At 40.9% G+C, this 20271-nt stretch overlaps 1 protein-coding gene across 7 annotated transcripts in view; it reads left to right on the forward strand.

Annotated features, from left to right (window-relative positions):
• The window catches only part of PARD3B (par-3 family cell polarity regulator beta), a 2197040-nt gene that overhangs the window by 688129 nt on the left and 1488640 nt on the right, over positions 1–20271 (forward strand). For 5 of the 7 annotated variants that reach the window (XM_069733662.1, XM_069733664.1, XM_069733666.1 and 2 more), the window contains exon 11: positions 7555–7743. In XM_069733662.1, coding sequence (XP_069589763.1) covers positions 7555–7743 — 189 coding nt within the window. The remainder of the gene's footprint in view (positions 1–7554; positions 7744–20271) is intronic. The other 2 variants (XM_069733663.1, XM_069733665.1) reach the window with 1 other exon arrangement.

Here is a 20271-nt window from a genome sequence, read left to right on the forward strand (position 1 = left end):
ATAATTTGCCATGCTACACTCATATATATATATATATATATATATATATATATATATATATATATATATATATATATATATATATATAATGTGACATGCTATACACTCATATATTGTTATTGATCTCCTGCTGCTTTTGCACTGAACTGGTTAGCTGAGAGCCAGCAGGAGGGTGTATACTGCAGGGGAGGAGCTAACTTTCTTTGTATCACTTAGTGTCAGCCTCCTAGTGGCAGCAGCATACACCCACGGTCTGTGTCCCCCAATGTATGGCTCAGAGAAAAGGATTTTATGGTGAGTACACAAAAATCACTATTTCATTGATGTGAAAAGTTTTTTGCGTTACTTGACTTTTAAAAAGTATATTATGAAGTGGAATTATTTTCCCACAATTTAAAGTAATACTTCCAATTGTAAAATATTATTTTTTTTATTCCATGATCTACAGTATTGCTTAAAATTAACTTTATTTGTGGCAAAACCCCTTTAAGAATTCTCGAGAGTAAACTCCTTTTTCAAAGAATGAAAGGCACCACGGAGTACAGCAAACACCATATGGTAGAATAAAAACCAAAAAATAATTTATTAAATCACAAATACTATTTAGCCAAATAATTTGGGTTCAAGAGAGGGGAATAAGTAGAAGGACTTGCAGGCTGACCACAAGGTAAGGGTAGTAAAGGCGCCAAGGATGAGTAAACAAGACTTGAATATATTGAGTGTATTTATGGACATCTCAGTGGTAATAGGTACAAGAATCACAAGTACTCCAGAAGTTGTTTATAACTCACCCATAATAGCTAATATTAAGTATAGGTCCACCTGCTGACCCTTAAGGGGTTTCAGCAGGCTGACCTATACTTAATATCAGCTATTATGGGTGAGTTATAAACAACTTCTGGGGTACTTGTGATTCTTGGGGGGCCTGTTATGTGGGACATACTCTATGATATTTACTAGCAGCCCCCTTTGTCATGTACCTATTAATTTTTACAGGTAATGACTACCGGTAATTTTGCACATCATATTAATCAATTAGTTTACACACAAATAACGTCATAAATTTTAATAAAACCAGTTCACTTCACAGTTCTCACTTCACACAAGTGTTCTTAACTTGAAAATAACTTATACAATCATTAAATAATTGATGCTCAGAAATTAAGATGAGTTCAAATACTTATCTTCCAGGGTCTTAAGAGATTTTACTTTTAACGAAAAACATGCAATTTATTCCTCACTAACATTATTTAGAAACAGTAGGTGTAAATAAACCTCTGTAAAACTCATTATATGGGTTGACACTGTAAGATGATTGAGCACTTAAAGATAAAGGAAAAGATTCACAGAGATGTGTGCAAAGTTTTTAAAGCTTTGCATTATTGTGCCAAATTCCCTCCATGTTTTGGGTTTTATATTTTGCGAAAGGTGACGTTCCGGTGCAGAAACGCGTTGGTAACAAAAACCAATTTGGAATCCCAATGCTCTTCATTCCTGCATTGCAGCTCACCTAAACATGCCAGTATCCATTTTGTCGAAACCCCTCAGTGTCTTCTCTGGAGAAAATCCTCAAAATACAGTGTCCAACGATGGAGACCACAATTTCTTTTCTATCGCATTCTTACAGAATGCAGCAGTGTGGCTTTGTTCTAAAATGTAGGCTTAAGCAGAGGCCTCATAGAAGTCAACAGGCTCTGTAATATGGCTCAGACTCTAGAAATAGCCGCTCACTTATGTGCAAATATTTTGGTTTGTGAATTTTTACTTTTTAATTTTTTTCTACCTTTCTCAATGAACCATAACATTACTGTGCACAGATATTACGGAACGGTGCGATCTGTCACATTCTTACTGATGTTTGTCTTACATTAACAATAATATTATGCTCAGAGTCACTTAGTTCATTAATTTTCTCTAGTCATGCCCATATTCTCACTGCTTTTCAACTCAAAAAGTTTTCTACGTGTTCACAACGTAAATCACAAAGGCGATTATATAGGACATTCTACATAGGATCCATATATATACTATATGTAACGTATAGTTAAGTGTTTGTACAAAACATTCCATGAGGCTTAATATTTCCAAACCAGTTCAGCTAATTAAATTTGAAGTAAATTGCTTTTACTTTAATAAACAGGATAATTTAATAAATGTAAATGACCCAGCAAATTTAAATTCTTTGAGTGTTACAAGAATACTTATGGATGCAACAGAATTTTAATTAGCCTGCCATTTTTACGAGTTTCAAGCTGATAATGTGGTTGTTTATGATATATGGTCAAGAAAGCTCTTTATTTTGTCATCATTCATTTAGCACAGCAGCATTACAAGATTTTGTCTTAGTAGATGCTAAAATATTTTTAATGGAAAGAAATATAATTTGTTCAAAATGAAGCAATGCAGTAGAATCCATAAGAATGAATGTACCAAACGATACATATTTAAACTCAAGATACAAATACAATTTAATGTTTCCTCTTTGTACCCAAATGGTGCATCTTAAAAGGACAAGTGTGAATATTAGACAGTGAAAACTACAAAGTTCATCTCGAAGTAACTGCAAGGTGGGCTGAGAGAAGTCTTAATTCAGTTTCTAGTTTTCTCAAGTTATTCACTCCTAATTACGTTTTATAATATGTGCACATTATTCTCCATACATTTTGCACCACTTTTTAAGTTGTATTTTTATTATTATTCCTCAACAACTTTGCCAATCCAGATGTTTTGGACAGATTCATGAAATGCGTCAGTCATGGATTTACTGTGACAGAGAGGTACCAGATGGACGGAGCATCTGATTTCCCTACCCTTCTGCACTGATAAGAAGTACCTCACCATCATATTAAATGTTCCAAGTGTTCAGTTGAGAGCTTCTAGAGCTTTCCTGCATTGATGGTATCAGCTGTTCAATATTAGTCTATCCCCTCTCCTATTTATACTTGCCTCTGGCTATCAGGGATGCCAATGTTAGATCATTGCTGCCTGGCTCTGGAGCTGGAGTAGATGGTTGATTGAGGAATCGTTTGGAGTGTTTATCTTAAGACTGTTGCTTGGTGATTTGTCTGTGTGCATTTCCTCATCTTTTATTTGTTTTTTTTTTCCTTCCTTCCCTCCCTGGTGTTCCACTCTTTAGTTTGTGAGTGCATATTTGTATGATTGGTATTTTCCTATATCCCTGTACATAGTCTCTTGTTAGTCTGATTTGTGTATTTACATACACTGCTACTCCCCGCTTCCCTGGGTGGTGGAGGAAACTGATTAAGGGCATATTCAGGAGATCAAGGTACGTAGCCCCGGAGTCATTATATGGAATCTGGGAAGCAGTGATAACTAGGGAGCACATAGCGCCAAGGACTGGGAAGGAGCCTCTGGCCCCAGGATATCCGACAACAGAGTCATGATAGCGACTTTAACCCCTTTCTACCATTGAACGTACTATTCCGTCCATGTTGGGTGGGCCCTACTTCCCAAGGACGGAATAGAACGTCCAGCGCGATCAGCCGCGCTCACAGGGAGAGCGCGGCCTATCGCTGCCGGGTGTCAGCTGACTATTGCAGCTGACATCCGGCACTATGTGCCAGGAGCAATCATGGACCGCCCCCGGAACATTAACCCCTGGCACAATGTTATCAAACATGTGTTCCGGCGGTATAGGAAAGCATCGTGCAGGGAGGAGACTCCCTACGTGCTTCTCTGAGACCCTCGGAGCAACGCGATGTGATCGCGTTGCTCCGAGGGTCTCCTACTTTCCTCTCCCTGCTGGCCCCGGATCCAAAATGGCCGAGGGGCTGCATCCGGGTCCTGCAGGGAGGTGGCTTACTAGTGCCTGCTCAGAGCAGGCGCCGGGAAGCCTCCCCCGCTGATCTGACACAGTGCACAGAAAAGTGTCAGATCAGCGATCTGTCACTTTACTGTGATGTCCACCCCGGGGCAAAGTAAAAAAGTAAAAAAAAATAAAATTAAAATTACATGTGTAAAAAAAAAAAAAAAAAAACCTAAATAAATAATAATAAAAAATTGTTCCAATAAATACATTCCTTTATCTAAATTAAAAAAAAACAATAAAAGTACACATATTTAGTACCGCTGCGTCCATAACAACCCGACCTATAAAACTGTCCCACTAGTTAACCCCTTCAGTAAACGCCGTAAAAAAAAGAGGCAACAAACAACGCTTTATTATCATACTGATGAACAAAAAGTGGAATAACACACGATCAAAAAGACGGATATAAATAACCATGGTACCACTGAAAACGTCATCTTATGCCGCAAAAAACTAGCCACCATACAGCATCATCAGTGAAAAAATAAAAAAGTTATTGTCCTCAGAATAAAGCGATGCAAAAATAATTTTTTTTTTAGATAAGATAGTTTTTATCGTATAAAAGTGCCAAAACATAAAAAAAATGATATAAATGAGGTATCGCTGTAATCATACTGACGCAAATAATAAAACTGCTTTATCCATTTTACCAAATGCAGAATGGTATAAACGCCCACCCCAAAAGAAATTCATGAATAGCTGGTTTTTGGTCATTCTGCCTCACAAAAATCGGAATAAAAAGCGAACAAAAAAATGTCACGTGCCCGAAAATGTTACCAATAAAAACGACAACTCGTCATGCAAAAAACAAGACCTCACATGACTCTGGACCAAAATATGGAAAAATTATAGCTCTCAAAATGTGGTAACACAAAAAATATTTTTTGCAATAAAAAGCGTCTTTTAGTATGTGGTGGCTGCCAATCATAAAAATCCGCTAGAAAACCCACTATAAATAGTAAATCAACCCCCCCCTTTATCACTCCCTTAGTTAGAGAAAATTAAAACATAAAAACAATGTATTTATTTCCATTTTCCCATTAGAGTTAGGGCAAGGGTTGGGGCTAGGTTTAGGGCTACAGTTAGGGTTGGGGCTAAAGTTAGGGTTGGGGCTAAAGTTAGTGTTTGGATTACATTTACGGTTGGGATTAGGGTTAGGGGTGTGTCAAGATTACGGGTGTGGTTAGGGTTACGTTGGAATTTGGGTTAGGGGTGTGTTTGGATTAGGGTTTCAGTTATAATTGGGGGTTTCCACTGTTTAGACACATCAGGGGCTCTCCAAACGCGACATGGCGTCCGATCTCAATTCCAGCCAATTCTGCGTTGAAAAAGTAAAACAGTGCTCCTTCCCTTGCAATCTCTCCCGTGCGCCCAAGCAGGGGTTTATCCCAACATATTAGGTATCGGCATACTTAGGAGACATTGAACAACAACTTTTGGTGTCCAATTTCTCCTGTTACCCTTGGGAAAATACAAAACTGGGGCTAAAAAATAATTTTTGTGGAAAAAAAAAAGAATTTTTATTTTCACGGCTCTGCGTTATAAACTGTAGTGAAACACTTGGGGGTTCAAAGTTCTCACAACACATCTAGATAAGTTCCTTGGGTCTAGTTTCCAATATGGGGTCACTTGTGGGAGGTTTCCGCTGTTTAGGTACATTAGGGGCTCTGCAAACGCAATGTGATGCCTGCAGACCATTCCATCTAAGTCTGCATTCCAAATGGCGCTCCTTCCCTTCGGAGCTCTCACATGCGCTCAACCGGTGTTTCCCCCCACATATGGGGTATCAGCGTACTCAGGACAAATTGGGCAACAACTTTTGATGTCCAATTTTAACTGTTACCCTTGGGAAAATACAAAACTGGGGGCTAAAAAAATATTTTTTGTGGGAAAACAAGATTTTTTATTTTCACGGCTCTGCGTTATAAACTGTAGTGAAACATTTGGGGGTTCAAAGTTCTCACAACACATCTAGATGAGTTCCTTAGAGGGTTTACTTTCCAAAATGGTGTCACTTGTGGGAGGTTTCAGTGTTTAGGCACATCAGTGACTCTCCAAATGCAGCATGGCGTCCCATCTCAATTCCAGTCAATTTTGCATTGAAAAGTCAAATGGCGCTCCTTCCCTACCGATCTCTGCCATGCACCCAAACAGTGGTTTACCCCCACATATTGGGTATCGACGTACTCGGGACAAATTGTACAACAATTTTTGGGGTCCAATTTCTTCTCTTACCCTTGGGAAAATAAAAAAAAATTGGGGGGGGGGGGGGGCGAAAAGATCATTTTTGTGAAAAAATATGATTTTGTATTTATTTTTACAGCTCTGCAGTATAATCTTCTCTGAAGCTCTTGGTGGGTTAAAGTGCTCATCACACCTCTTGATAAGTTCCTTAGGGGGTCTACTTTCCAAAGTGGTGTCACTTGTGGGGGGTTTCCATGTTAAGGCACATCAGGGGCTCTCCAAACGCAACATGGCGTCCCATCTCAATTCCAGTCAATTTTGCATTGAAAAGTCAAATGACACTCCTTCGCTTCTGAGCTCTGCCATGCGCCGAAACAGTGGTTTACCCCCACATATGGGGTATCATCATACTGAAGACAAATTGTACAATAACTTTTGGGGTCCATTTTCTCCTGTTACCCTTGGTAATATAAAACAAATTGGAGCTGAAATAAATTTTTGTGAAAAAAAGTTAAATGTTCATTTTTATTTAAACAGTCCAAAAATTCCTGTGAAACACCTGAAAGGTTAATGAAGTTCTTGAATGTGGTTTTGAGCACCTTGAGGGGTGCAGTTTTTAGAATGGTATCACACTTGGTTATTTTCTATCATATAGACCCCTCAAAATGACTTCAAATGAGATGTGGTCCCTAAAGAAAAATGGTGTTGTAAAAATGAGAAATTGCTGGTCAACTTTTAACCCTTATAACTCCCTAACAAAAAAAAGTTGGTTCCAAAATTGTGCTGATGTAAAGTAGACATGTGGGAAATGTTACTTATTAAGTATTTTGTGTGACATATCTCTGTGATTTAATTGCATAAAAATTCAAAGTTGGAAAATTGTGAAATTTTCGCCAAATTTCCTTTTTTTTCACAAATAAACGCAGGTAATATCAAAGAAATTTTACCACTATCATGAAGTATAATATGTCACGAGAAAACAGTGTCAGAATCACCGGGATCCGTTGAAGTGTTCCATAGTTATAACCTCATAAAGGGACAGTGGTCAGAATTGTAAAAATTGGCCCGGTCATTAATGTGCAAACCACCCTTGGTGGTAAAGGGGTTAAACAAACATCAACTTTTTTTTTTGTGCATCTCACTTCAGTGTTCTCTCTTGATCAAGATTTCTAGATGAACTTTCAATTTTGTGCATTTTGAAACCAGTGGGGGATACAAACACAGAACAATATATTGGCCTTTCTTTGTGTCTATGACACAATATTCTTGCTGAATTGGAGGTGGTAGTGGACCCTCCTATACTCCTGTGTGGCTGCACATGGTGCATCAATGATATATTACTCCCTGTTTACAACTTTTTGAACGATTTACGACAGCAGTTACTATTCCCTTTATTCCTAATAGCATGAAGAAGAGTATGTGGAAAATGGTTAAGGCAAAAAAAACCTTCAAACTTAAAATGTCATGTTTTGCTGAATATGAATGTGTATGATACATGTGAACTTGATACATAATGATGTTATTATATTTTTGTTTTTCAGCAGAAAAGTGAATCGGAGAACCATGCTGTTTCTACAGAGAAAGTAGCACAAATGACTTTTGAGATCCCACTGAATGACTCCGGATCAGCTGGATTAGGAGTTAGCCTAAAAGGGAACAAGTCCAGAGACACCAGCACTGATCTGGGGATCTTCATTAAATCCATCATCCATGGAGGGGCTGCATTTAAGGTATGGGATATTAAGAGGGACATTACCAAAAATTCCAGTTATATCCAAGGGCCTTGCTATGTATCTTATTTTGCTTTTCTCATGATGTGTTGCACTGCTGGATTTGTTTGTGCTTGAAAACATTTAAGGCTACTTTCACACTAGCGTTGTGTGACGTACGTTGCAATGCGTCTTTTTTGGAGAAAAAACGCATCCTGCAAAGTTGCCCGCAGGATGCGTTTTTTTTTCCATAGGCTTGCATTAGAGACACATTGCGACATATGGCCACACGTCGCATCCGATGTGCGATGGATGCATCGTGTTTTGGCGGACCGTCGGCACAAAATGTTGCATGTAACGTTTTTTTGTGCGTCGTGTCCGCCATTTCTGACCGCGCATGCGCGGCCGTAACTCCGCACCCTCTTCCCCAGACCTTACAATGGGGCAGAGGATGCATTGAAAAACTGCATCCGCTGCCCCCGTTGTTCATTTTTTTCACAGTTTGTGTCGGTACGTCGGGCCGATGCATGGCGACGGCCCCGTACCGACGCTAGTGTGAAAGTAGCCTAACCCGTTCGGTTGATCCTGGAAGTAATTCCTCACTGTTCGACTGTCCCAGTCATTCTGGTGCTGTTGAGTCTCTACTTCCTGCTGCACCAATGACATCCTCTCATTTCCCTTCCATGGGAAATGATGTCACTGCAACCTGTCGCTGGCTGTAGCGGACTACTGATACAGCTTGTGATTGGCTGCATCAGTCACATGATCCTGTGATGGGACATTGACTGTGCAGCGTATAGCAAAGGATGAATCAGAAATGGTAGATGAACATCAAGGTGAGTATTGCATCTTTTTTTAATCCATTTTCAGCATTTTTTTATATATTATTTACTTTCCAAACAAACACTTTGCATTTAGTATCTAATCACTGATCTTTAGAAACATGGCTCAGTAAAAAGATTCCAGACTGTACATCTATTGGTCTTTTCTAACAGTGTGTACTTTTGTATCCTGACAAAATATTAGGGAAGCAATAATATCTGTTTAAGCTACAAATGTGTGGCTGGGATCTTTAACCCCTTTCTGCCAGCTGATGGAATAGTACGTCAGCTGGCAGATCCCCTGCTTTGAGGTGGGCTCCAGTGGTGAGCCCACCTCAAAGCCGTGACATGTCAGCTGTTTTGTACAGCTAACATGTGTGCGCAATGAGCGCGAGCGGAATCGCGATCCGCCCGCGCCCATTAACTAGTTAAATGCCACCGTCAAGCGCTGACAGCGGCATTTAACTAGCACTCCCGGCCACGCGGCCGGGAGTGCTCGCATTGCTGACCCCCGTCACATGATCGGGGGTCAGCGGTGCATTGCCATAACAACCAGAGGTCTCCTTGAGACCTCTATGGTTGTTGATGTCCGGAGGCTTTGAGTGCCACCCTGTGGTCGGCGTTCAAAGTGCACCTGCATTTATGCTACATAGAGGTGATCTGTACTTCACCTCTATGTAGCAGAGGCGATCGTGTAGTGCATGCTTCTAGCATCCTATGGCTATTGAAGCATGCAAAAATTTTAAAAAAAGTGTTTAAAAATATAAAAAAAAAAAAAAAAAAATACATAAAAGTTCAAATCACCCCCCTTTCACCCCAATCAAAATAAAACAATTAAAAAAAATCAAACACACACATATTTGGTATCGCCGCGTTCAGAATCGCTCGATCTATCAATAAAAACAAAGGATTAACCTGACCGCTAAATGGTGTAGCGAGAAAAAAAATCAACGCCAAAATTACGTTTTTTTGGTCGCCACGACATTGCATTAAAATGCAATAACGGGCGATCAAAATAACTTATCTACACCAAAATGGTATCATTAAAAATGTCAGCTCGACACGCAAAAAATAAGCCTTCACCTGACCCCAGATCACAAAAATTGGAGACGCTACGGGTATCGGAAAATCGCGCAATTTTTTATTTATTTTTTTACGCAAACTTTGGAATTTTTTTTTCACAACTTAGATAAAAAATAACCTAAACATGTTAGGTGTCTATGAACTCGTAATGACCTGGAGAATCATAATGGCAGGTTAGTTTTAGCATTTGGTGAACCTAGCAAAAAAGCCAAACAAAAAACAAGTGTGAGATTGCACTCTTTTTTGCAATTTCATCACACTTGGAATTTTTTTCCCGTTTTCTGTTACACGGCATGGTAAAATCAATGGTATCGTTCAAAAGTACATCTCGTCCCGCAAAAAAATAAGAACTCACATGGCCATATTGACGGAAAAATAAAAAAGTTATGGCTCTGGGAAGGAGGGGAGCGAAAAACGAAAATGAAAAAAGTCCAATTACAGCAGCCAACTGAAGGCAAAAAATGAGCGTCAATCCGACACTTGTTTGCTGATCTGTGGTAGTTTAATAGTCTGTTTACACAGGCTGACCGCACTCTTTAGAGGCACACTGAATGATCAGAAATAGATTGTATTGAATGGATCATCTGCCATTGTTCCTGTTTACACCCGATAATGTGCTGCTGAGAATGATCATCTTTTGTGCAAACCAAAAGACAATTTCACCTGACAAACGAGCATTTTGCACATTTTTCGGGTGATCGGCAGCCTGTTTAGCATGGTGATCATAAAATGAGCCTTCCTAGAAAACTTGAAAACTTGTTATTGATAATTATGTAGTATAAATGCACCTTATAAGTTACATAATTGTGTGAGTTGTCATTGCTAGTCCGCAGTAATCAGCGCCTTGTGCTCCTGTTTTATTTCTCATCATGGATATTTGTCCTTTTACATCAAATTTCTCTATATCTCAGCACATTCGGATATTTAGTTTTTTAACATTTGCATTCTGTTTATGTTAATGTTTTTCATCTGCCATCAACCTGCTGAGTCAGCTAATCTCTGCCATTAAACTACACAACAGCACATTTACAGTCTATGTTAAGCAGACAGCCATAGCATCAATCAAATGCGATTTCTTGTCAATGCATTATACTTTGCCTATGTTACTTACTGTAAGAGAAATAGAGATGCTTTTTTTAAATTAAGGACAGTGGCAAGTAAGTTTCGTTAACCCCTTTGAAACCATATAATGTAAATATACGTCATAAGAGAGGAATAGATCAGATCTCTGTACTCTTGTAACGTACCGCCCTTTATTTATATGAAACATAAAGTTTCAGCAAACGAAAAGTTTGAAAATCTTTACTGATAAAAAATTATGTAATTCATTGAAAAAAATGTTTGTCAATGGAAACCAAAATCATCCACAAATTGATGGATGGATTCCAAGTCACATTGCAAAATCAAAGGAAAAAAATTAAATCACAGGCATATCCAATTTGTGTGACTTTCATTACAGTACAGTTATATGAAAAAGTTTGGGCACCCCTATTAATCTTAAGCTTAATGTTTTATTAAAAATGTTTTTTTTGCAACATCTATTTCAGTTTCATATATCTAATAACTGTTGGACACAGTAATGTTTCTGCCTTGAAATGAGGTTTATTGTACTAACAGAAAATGTGCAATCTGCATTCAAACAAAATTTGACAGGTGCACAAGTATGGGCACCCTTATCATTTTCTTGTTTTAAATACTCCTACCTACTTTTAACTGACTTACTAAAGCACTTTTTTTTGTTTTCTAACCTCATTGAGCTTTGAACTTCATAGCCAGGTGTAAGCAATCATGAGAAAAGCTACTTAAAGTGGCCACTTGCAAGTTGTTCTCCTGTTTGAATCTCATCTGAAGAGTGGCATCATGGGCTCCTCAAAACAACTGTCTAATGATCTGAAAACAAAGATTATTCAACATAGTTGTTCAGGGGAAGGATACAAAAAGCTGTCTCAGAGATTTAACCTGTCAATTTCCACTGTGAGGAACATAGTAAGGAAATGGAAGAACACAGGTACAGTTCTTGTTAAGTCCAGAAGTGGCAGGCCAAGAAAAACATCAGAAAGACAGAAAAAGAATGGTGAGATCAGTCAAGGACAATCCTCAGACCACCTCCAGAGAGCTGCAGCATCAACTTGCTGCAGATGGTGTCACTGTGCATCGGTCAACTATACAACACACTTTGCACAAGGAGAAGCTGAATGGGAGAGTGATGTGAAAGAAGCCGTTTCTGCAAGCATGCCACAAACAGTCGGCTGAGGTATGCAAAAGCACATTTGGAGAAGCCAATTTATTTTTTGAAGAAGGTTATGTGGACTGATGAAACCAAGATTGAGTTGTTTGGTCATACAAAATGGCGTCATGCATGGTGGCCAAAAAACACAGCATTCCAAGAAAAACACTTGCTACCCACAGTAAAATTTGGTGGAGGTTCCATCATGCTTTGGGGCTGTGTGGCCAATGCCGGCACCGGGAATCTTGTTAAAGTTGAGGGACACATGGATTCTTCTCAGACAAGATTCTTGACAATAATGTTGATGAATCAGTGACAAAGTTGAAGTTGCGCAGGGGATGGATCTTTCAGCAAGACAATGATCCAAAACACCACTCCAAATCTACTCAGGCATTCATGCAGAGGAACAATTACACTGTTCTGGAATGGACATCCCAGTCCCCAGACCTGGATATCATTGAACATCATTCTGGGATCATTTGAAGAGGGCTGTCCATGCTCAGCGACCATCAAACTTAACTGAACTGGAATTGTTTTGTAAAGAGGAATGGTCAAAAATACCTTCATCCAGGATCCAGGAAGTCATTAAAAGCTACAGGAAGCGACTAGAGGCTGTTATTTTTGCAAAAGGAGGATCTACTAAATATTAATGTCACTTTTCTGGTGGGGTGCCCATACTTATGCACATGTCAAATTTTGTTTGAATGCAGATTGCACATTTTATTTTAGTACAATAAACCTCATTTCAAGGCAGAAACATTACTGTGTCCAACAGTTATTAGATATATGAAACTGAATTAGCTGTTGCAAAAAAAAAACAATTTTTATAAAACATTAAGCTTAAGATTAATAGGGGTGCCCAAACTTTTTATATAACTGTATCTTATAAGGTGACTCGGGTGTATATGGCTTTCATGTTCTCGCATGCAACTGAACAGCCAGCCTTGATGGACCTCTTCCTAGATAAGCCTGTGTCAGCATCTTACTCCTCAGAATTATTATCACCCATGGGGCTAGACATATTTCACAGTTTGTATGATCAATTTTTCTCCTCTTCATAACTTAGAGCCATGAAGCATGATCTTGGTAAATTTCCAAATGGTCTTGGGTGAGCAAGGAAGACACTTTGATAAAGCTTGCTCAATGTTTGTAGTTGTGGGGTAAACTGATTCAATCCAACCACTGAATCCGTAATGATGTCCTTCTGCCTCCTTCCTACTCTTAGCGTTTGAGCGCCATCTTGAATTTCCTCTGCCTTGCTGTGCGGGCTTCTGCTCATCTTTTTGCTGTAAATCATCATTTTCAAACACTGCCACCATCGTGCCCTTGCACTCCAAGGGATTTGGGACAGTTTCTCTGTTAAGCAAGTTTTACCAGTTTAAATAATCTTTTCGGGATGGTTATAGTGGAGCTCCACCACGACATATCCTTCTACACTCACCGCTAGACCATGCCCCAAGACAATTACATTTTTGCATATCAAATATATGATGGGTTAATCTTCATTTGTTTTTAATCAGTAACACTCATTAATGAACACATTTATTTTATGTAATAGTAGCGCTGATTTTGGGGCTACAAAAACTATACAGACCTAGAGACTAAGGGCTCATGCAGACATCGATGCAAATCGATCCAAACATGGTCTACAATGCGTAGACTGGCCTCAGCTCTCCGACCTGAGCCTCGCAGCTTCATATATGTCTATGAGGCAGTGACGCTCAGGCCAGGAGAAGTGCAGCCAATCCATTCATTGTGGTCCATGCTTCAACTGGTTTGATCGGACGTCTGCATGAGCCCTACCACTGAAGCACATCTTGTATCTCACCTTAAAACTAAATGATTTGGGACCTTGTTTATAGGTACATGTAAAATCCTAAATAAATTATTACTCACCCATAGAACAGCACCACAGGTATGGAAAGCGTATAAATCCTGGGAGAAGTTAATATGCCAATTGCCTCTTCTGAGAAAAAGAGGACTTAACTCTATAGCGCCACCTGTTGGAAGTAGCGATCCTACAAGTCACAATCAACCCTTTAACGAGTCGTGTAATATGACTTAGGATAAAAGCCAAATCAGTATCTCAATTCGCAGACACGGTGTTTCGGGCTGTTGGCTCTCGTCAGTGCGAAGCATGAGAACTGATTTGGCTAGGTGAGAGGCTCTGGACAGGGATCTAAGGGGTATTGTTTCTCCTTATGGAGAGTGACATACCATCTCTGGCTTGCCAAGGTAAGGAGGCTTATTCGGCGTTCAATGCTCCTCTGGGAAATATAATATGCAAATTGCCTCTTCTGAGAAAAAGAGGACTTAACTCTATAGCGCCACAGTTAAATGATTTGATATTGAAGATTCAACTATGGGTCAACTCTGAATACATACATTTATTTTCCATAATGAGAGTAGAGTTTTGGAAGTAGGATACAGCCACAACAATTACATTCATTCAAATGAAAAGTTTCCCCCCTTTAATCAAATGTAAGTTCAATTTGATATCCCATGTTTGGCCTTTTAAAGGTATTTTTACAGCTACCACAAGCAATTACAGGTCAGTTGCCTCACTCCACATGTTAAATGTCAGCAATATATACCCATCTACTAAGTGTCATAATCTCCTCAACCCTGTTGCCTGTCAAAGAGAAATGGCAGAGTTTAATTCTATAGTGGATGGACTTCGTTGGGAAACCCTAAAATCACCATATTATTTTCCTTGACAGCAAATAATAGTGATTCAACTTATATATCAGAGTCACTTTACTGCTTCCAGACTATATAGAATGTCACACTATTGCTGTCATAGGTGTCACACTTGTTAGGCTATGTTCTCACCATGTGCTTTTGGTGGGTTTTTGATGTTGCCAAATTTCTGCACCTTATTATTTAATTTGCCGTAGGTTACTTGATTTTTTTTAATATTCGTTTTAGCTTGTTTTTGGTGCTTCGGTTTTTGTCTCTTTTTGGTGAGTCATGCTTTAAATAAAGCTGCTTTGTTTTTTATACTTCCTGTTGTTTTTTTTTTTTTGCTTTGAGAAAACCTTATTGCCATACATAGGTGTGGATTGCATGCCTTTTTGATGTGTTTCATCCCTGGTAACACACTTAAAACGCATAGCGTCAAAATCGCAAAATCTCATTGTGAGTGCGTAGCCTAAGGGGGTTTATTTTATTTTTTTGTTTAGACAAAGTGGGCTTGGTTAGGCCCTCCAGCTGTTTTAGACAAATGTATCAATTAACCCCTTCATGACCCAGCCTATTTTGACCTTAAAGACCTTGCCGTTTTTTGCAATTCTGACCAGTGTCCCTTTATGAGGTAATAACTCAGGAACGCTTCAATGGATCCTAGCGGTTCTGAGATTGTTTTTTCGTGACATATTGGTCTTCATGTTAGTGGTAAATTTAGGTCAATAAATTATGCGTTTATTTGTGATAAAAACGGAAATTTGGTGAAAATTTTGAAAATTTTGCAATTTTCACATTTTGAATTTTTATTCTGTTAAACCAGAGAGTTATGTGACACAAAATAGTTAATAAATAACATTTCCCACATGTTTACTTTACATCAGCACAATTTTGGAAGCAAAAATTTTTTTTGCTAGGAAGTTATAAGGGTTAAAATTTGACCAGCGATTTCTCATTTTTACAACGAAATTTACAAAACCATTTTTTTAGGGACCACCTCACATTTGAAGTCAGTTTGAGGGGTCTATATGGCTGAAAATACCCAAAAGTGACACCATTCTAAAAACTGCACCCCTCAAGGTACTCAAAACCACATTCCAGAAGTTCATTAACCCTTCAGGTGCTTCACAGCAGCAGAAGCAACATGGAAGGAAAAAATGAACATTTAACTTTTTAGTCACAAAAATAATCTTTTAGCAACAATTTTTTTATTTTCCCAATGGTAAAAGGAGAAACTGAACCACGAAAGTTGTTGTCCAATTTGTCCTGAGTACGCTGATACCTCATATGTGGGGGTAAACCACTGTTTGGGCGCACGGCAGGGCTTGGAAGGGAAGGAGCGCCATTTGACTTTTTGAATCAAAAATTGGCTCCACTCTTTAGCGGACACCATGTCACGTTCGGAGAGCCCCCGTGTGCCTAAAAATTGGAGCTCCCCCACAAGTGACCCCATTTTGGAAACTAGACGCCCCAGGGAACTTATCTAGATGCATAGTGAGCACTTTGAACCCCCAGGTGCTTCACAAATTGATCCGTAAAAATGAAAAAGTACTTTTTTTTCACAAAAAAATTCTTTTAGCCTCAATTTTTTCATTTTCACATGGGCAACAGGATAAAATGGATCCTAAAATTTGTTGGGCAATTTATCCTGAGTACACCGATACCTCATATGTGGGGGTAAACCACTGTTTGGGCACTCGGCAGGGCTCGGAAGGGAAGGCGCACTATTTGACTTTTTGAATGGAAAATTAGCTCCAATTGTTAGCGGACACCATGTTGCGTTTGGAGAGCCCCTGTGTGCCTAAACATTGGAGATCCCCCAGAAATGACCCCATTTTGGAAACTAGTCCACCAAAGGAACTAATCTAGATGTGTGGTGAGGACTTTGAACCCCCAAGTGCTTCACAGAAGTTTATAATGCAGAACCATGAAAAAAATATATATATATTTTCTCAAAAATGATCTTTTAGCCTGCAATTTTTTATTTTCCCAAGGGTATCAGGAGAAATTTGACCCCACAAGTTGTTGTCCAGTTTCTCCTGAGTACGCTGATTCCCCATATGTGGGGGTAAACCACTGTTTGGGCACATGCCGGGGCTCGGAAGTGAAGTAGTGACGTTTTGAAATGCAGACTTTGATGGAATGCTCTGTGGGCGTCACGTTGCGTTTGCAGAGCCCCTGATGTGGCTTAACAGTAGAAACCCCCCACAAGTGACCCCATTTTGGAAACTAGACCCCGAAAGGAACTTATCTAGATGTGTGGTGAGCACTTTGAACCCCCAAGTGCTTCACAGAAGTTTATAATGCAGAGCCGTGAAAATAATAAATACGTTTTCTTTCCTCAAAAATAATTATTTAGCCCAGAATTTTTTATTTTCCCAAGGGTAACAGGAGAAATTTGACCCCAATATTTGTTGTCCAGTTTCTCCTGAGTACGGTGATACCCCATATGTGGGGGTAAACTACTGTTTGGGCACATGACGGGGCTCGGAATTGAAGTAGTGACGTTTTGAAATGCAGACTTTGATGGAATGCTCTGCGGGCATCACGTTGCGTTTACAGAGCCCCTGATGTGGCTAAACAGTAGAAACCCCCCACAAGTGACCCCATTTTGGAAACTAGACCCCGAAAGGAACTTATCTAGATGTGTGGTGAGCACTTTGAACCCCCAAGTGCTTCATAGAAGTATATAATGCAGAGCCGTGAAAATAATAAATACGTTTTCTTTCCTCAAAAATAATTAGTTAGCCCAGAATTTTTTATTTTCCCAAGGGTTACAGGAGAAATTGGACCCCAAAAGTTGTTGTTCAGTTTCTCCTGAGTACGCTGATACCCCATGTGTGGAGGTAAACCACTGTTTGGGCACACGTCGGGGCTCAGAAGGGAAGTAGTGACTTTTGAAATGCAGACTTTGATGGAATGGTCTGCGGGCGTCACGTTGCGTTTGCAGAGCCCCTGGTGTGCCTAAACAGTAGAAACCCCCCACAAGTGACCCCATTTTAGAAACTAGACCCCCCAAGGAACTTATCTAGATATGTGGTGAGCACTTTGAACTCCCAAGTGCTTCACAGACGTTTACAACGTAGAGCCGTGAAAATAATAAATCATTTTTCTTTCCTCAAAAATGATGTTTTAGCAAGCATTTTTTTTATTTTCACAAGGGTAACAGGAGAAATTGGACCCCAGTAATTGTTGCGCAGTTTATCCTGAGTATGCTGGTACCCCATATGTGGGGGTAAACCACTGTTTGGGCACACGTCAGGGCTCGGAATTGAGGGAGCACCATTTGACTTTTTGAATACGAGATTGGCTGGAATCAATGGTGGCGCCATGTTGCGTTTGGAGACCCCTGATGTGCCTAAACAGTGGTAACCCCTCAATTCTACCTCCAACACTAACCCCAACACACCCCTAACCCTAATCCCAACTGTATCCATAACCCTAATCACAACCCTAACCCCAACACACCCCTAACCACAACCCTAACCCCAACACACCCCTAACCCTAACCACAACCCTAATTCCAACTGTAGCCGTAACCCTAATCACAGCCCTAACCCTAACCCCAACACATCCCTAACCCTAATCCCAACTGTAGCCATAACCCTAATCACAGCCCTAACCCTAACCCCAACACACCCCTAACCCTAATCCCAACTGTAGCCATAACCCTAATCACAACCCTAACCACAACACACCCCTAACCACAACCCTAATTCCAACCCTAACCCTAAGGTTATGTGCCCACGTTGCGGATTCGTGTGAGATTTTTCAGCATCATTTTTGAAAAATCCGCGGGTAAAAGGCACTGCGTTTTACCTGCGGATTTTCCGCGGATTTCCAGTGTTTTTTGTGCGGATTTCACCTGTGGATTCCTATTGAGGAACAGGTGTAAAACGCTGCGGAATCCGCACAAAGAATTGACATGCTGCGGAAAATACAACGCAGCGTTCCCGCGCTGTATTTTCCGCACCATGGGCACAGCGGATTTGGTTTCCATATGTTTACATGATACTGTACACCTGATGGAACACTGCTGCTTATCCGCAGCCAAATCCGCACCGTGTGTACATAGCCTAATTCTAAATGTATGTGCACACGCTGCGGAAAACGCTGCGGATCCGCAGCAGTTTCCCATGAGTTTACAGTTCAATGTAAACCTATGGGAAACAAAAATCGCTGTACACACGCTGCGGAAAAACTGCACGGAAACGCAGCGGTTTACATTCCGCAGCATGTCACTTCTTTGTGCGGATTCCGCAGCGGTTTTTCAACTGCTCAAATAGAAAATCGCAGTTGTAAAACCGCAGTGAAATGCACAGAAAAAACGCGGTAAATCCGCCATAAATCCGCAGTGGTTTAGCACTGCGGATTTATCAAATCCGCAGCGGAAAAATCCGCAGAGGACCAGAATACGTGTGCACATACCGAAACCCTAACCCTACCCCTACCCCTAACCCTACCCCTAGCCCTAACCCTACCCCTAACCCTACCCCTAACCCTAGCCCTAACCCTAGCCCTAACCCTACCCCTAGCCCTAACCCTAGCCCTAACCCTAACCCTAGCCCTAACCCTACCCCTAGCCCTAGCCCTAACCCTAACCCTACCCCTAGCCCTAACCCTACCCCTAACCCTAACCCTAGCCCTAACCCTACCCCTAACCCTAACCCTATTCTAACATTAGTGGAAAAAAAAAATTCTTTATTTTTTTTATTGTCCCTACCTATGGGGGTGACAAAGGGGGGGGGGTCATTTATTTTTTTTTATTTTGATCACTGAGATAGATTATATCTCAGTGATCAAAATGCACTTTGGAACGAATCTGCCGGCCGGCAGATTCGGCGGGCGCACTGCGCATGCACCCGCCATTTTGGAAGATGGCGGCGCCCGGGGAGAAGACGGACGGACCCCGGCAGGATCGGTAAGTATGATAGGGTGGGGGGAGCACGGGGGGGGGGATCGGAGCGCGGGAGGGGTGGAACGGAGCACGGGGGGTAGAACGGAGCACGGGGGGTGGAACGGAGCACGGGGGGGTGGAACGGAGCACAGAGGGGGGTGGATCGGAGTGCAGGGGGGGTGATCGGAGCACGGGGGGGTGATTGAAGCACGGGGGGAGCGGACAAGAGCACGGGGGGGAGCGGAGCACAGGACAGAGGGGAGCCGGAGCAGTGTACCGGACAGATCGGGGGGCTGGGGGGGCGATCGGTGGGGTGGGGGCACATTAGTATTTCCAGCCATGGCCGATGATATTGCAGCATCGGCCATGGCTGGATTGTAATATTTCACCCGTTATAATAGGTGAAATATTACAAATCGCTCTGATTGGCAGTTTCACTTTCAACAGCCAATCAGAGCGATCGTAGCCACGAGGGGGTGAAGCCACCCCCCCTGGGCTAAACTACCACTCCCCCTGTCCCTGCAGATCGGGTGAAATGTGAGTTAACCCTTTCACCCGGCCTGCAGGGACGCGATCTTTCCATGACGCCACATAGGCGTCATGGGTCGGATTGGCACCGACTTTCATGACGCCTACGTGGCGTCAAAGGTCGGGAAGGGGTTAAGACTTGCATAAAGTCACAAAATCAGTCCAGTAGGGAATGGTATAAAGTAGGGTGGGGAATCTTTTTTTTCTACCAAGGGCCGTTTGGATTTTTATACCATCCTTCGGGGGCCGTCCAAACTCCGCCCACAAAGTACATTCTGACTCTGGCACTGGTGTCAGGACATAATATTTTA

The sequence above is a fragment of the Ranitomeya imitator genome, chromosome 7, assembly GCF_032444005.1.
Source record: "Ranitomeya imitator isolate aRanImi1 chromosome 7, aRanImi1.pri, whole genome shotgun sequence".
NCBI classification, from domain to species: domain Eukaryota; kingdom Metazoa; phylum Chordata; class Amphibia; order Anura; family Dendrobatidae; genus Ranitomeya; species Ranitomeya imitator.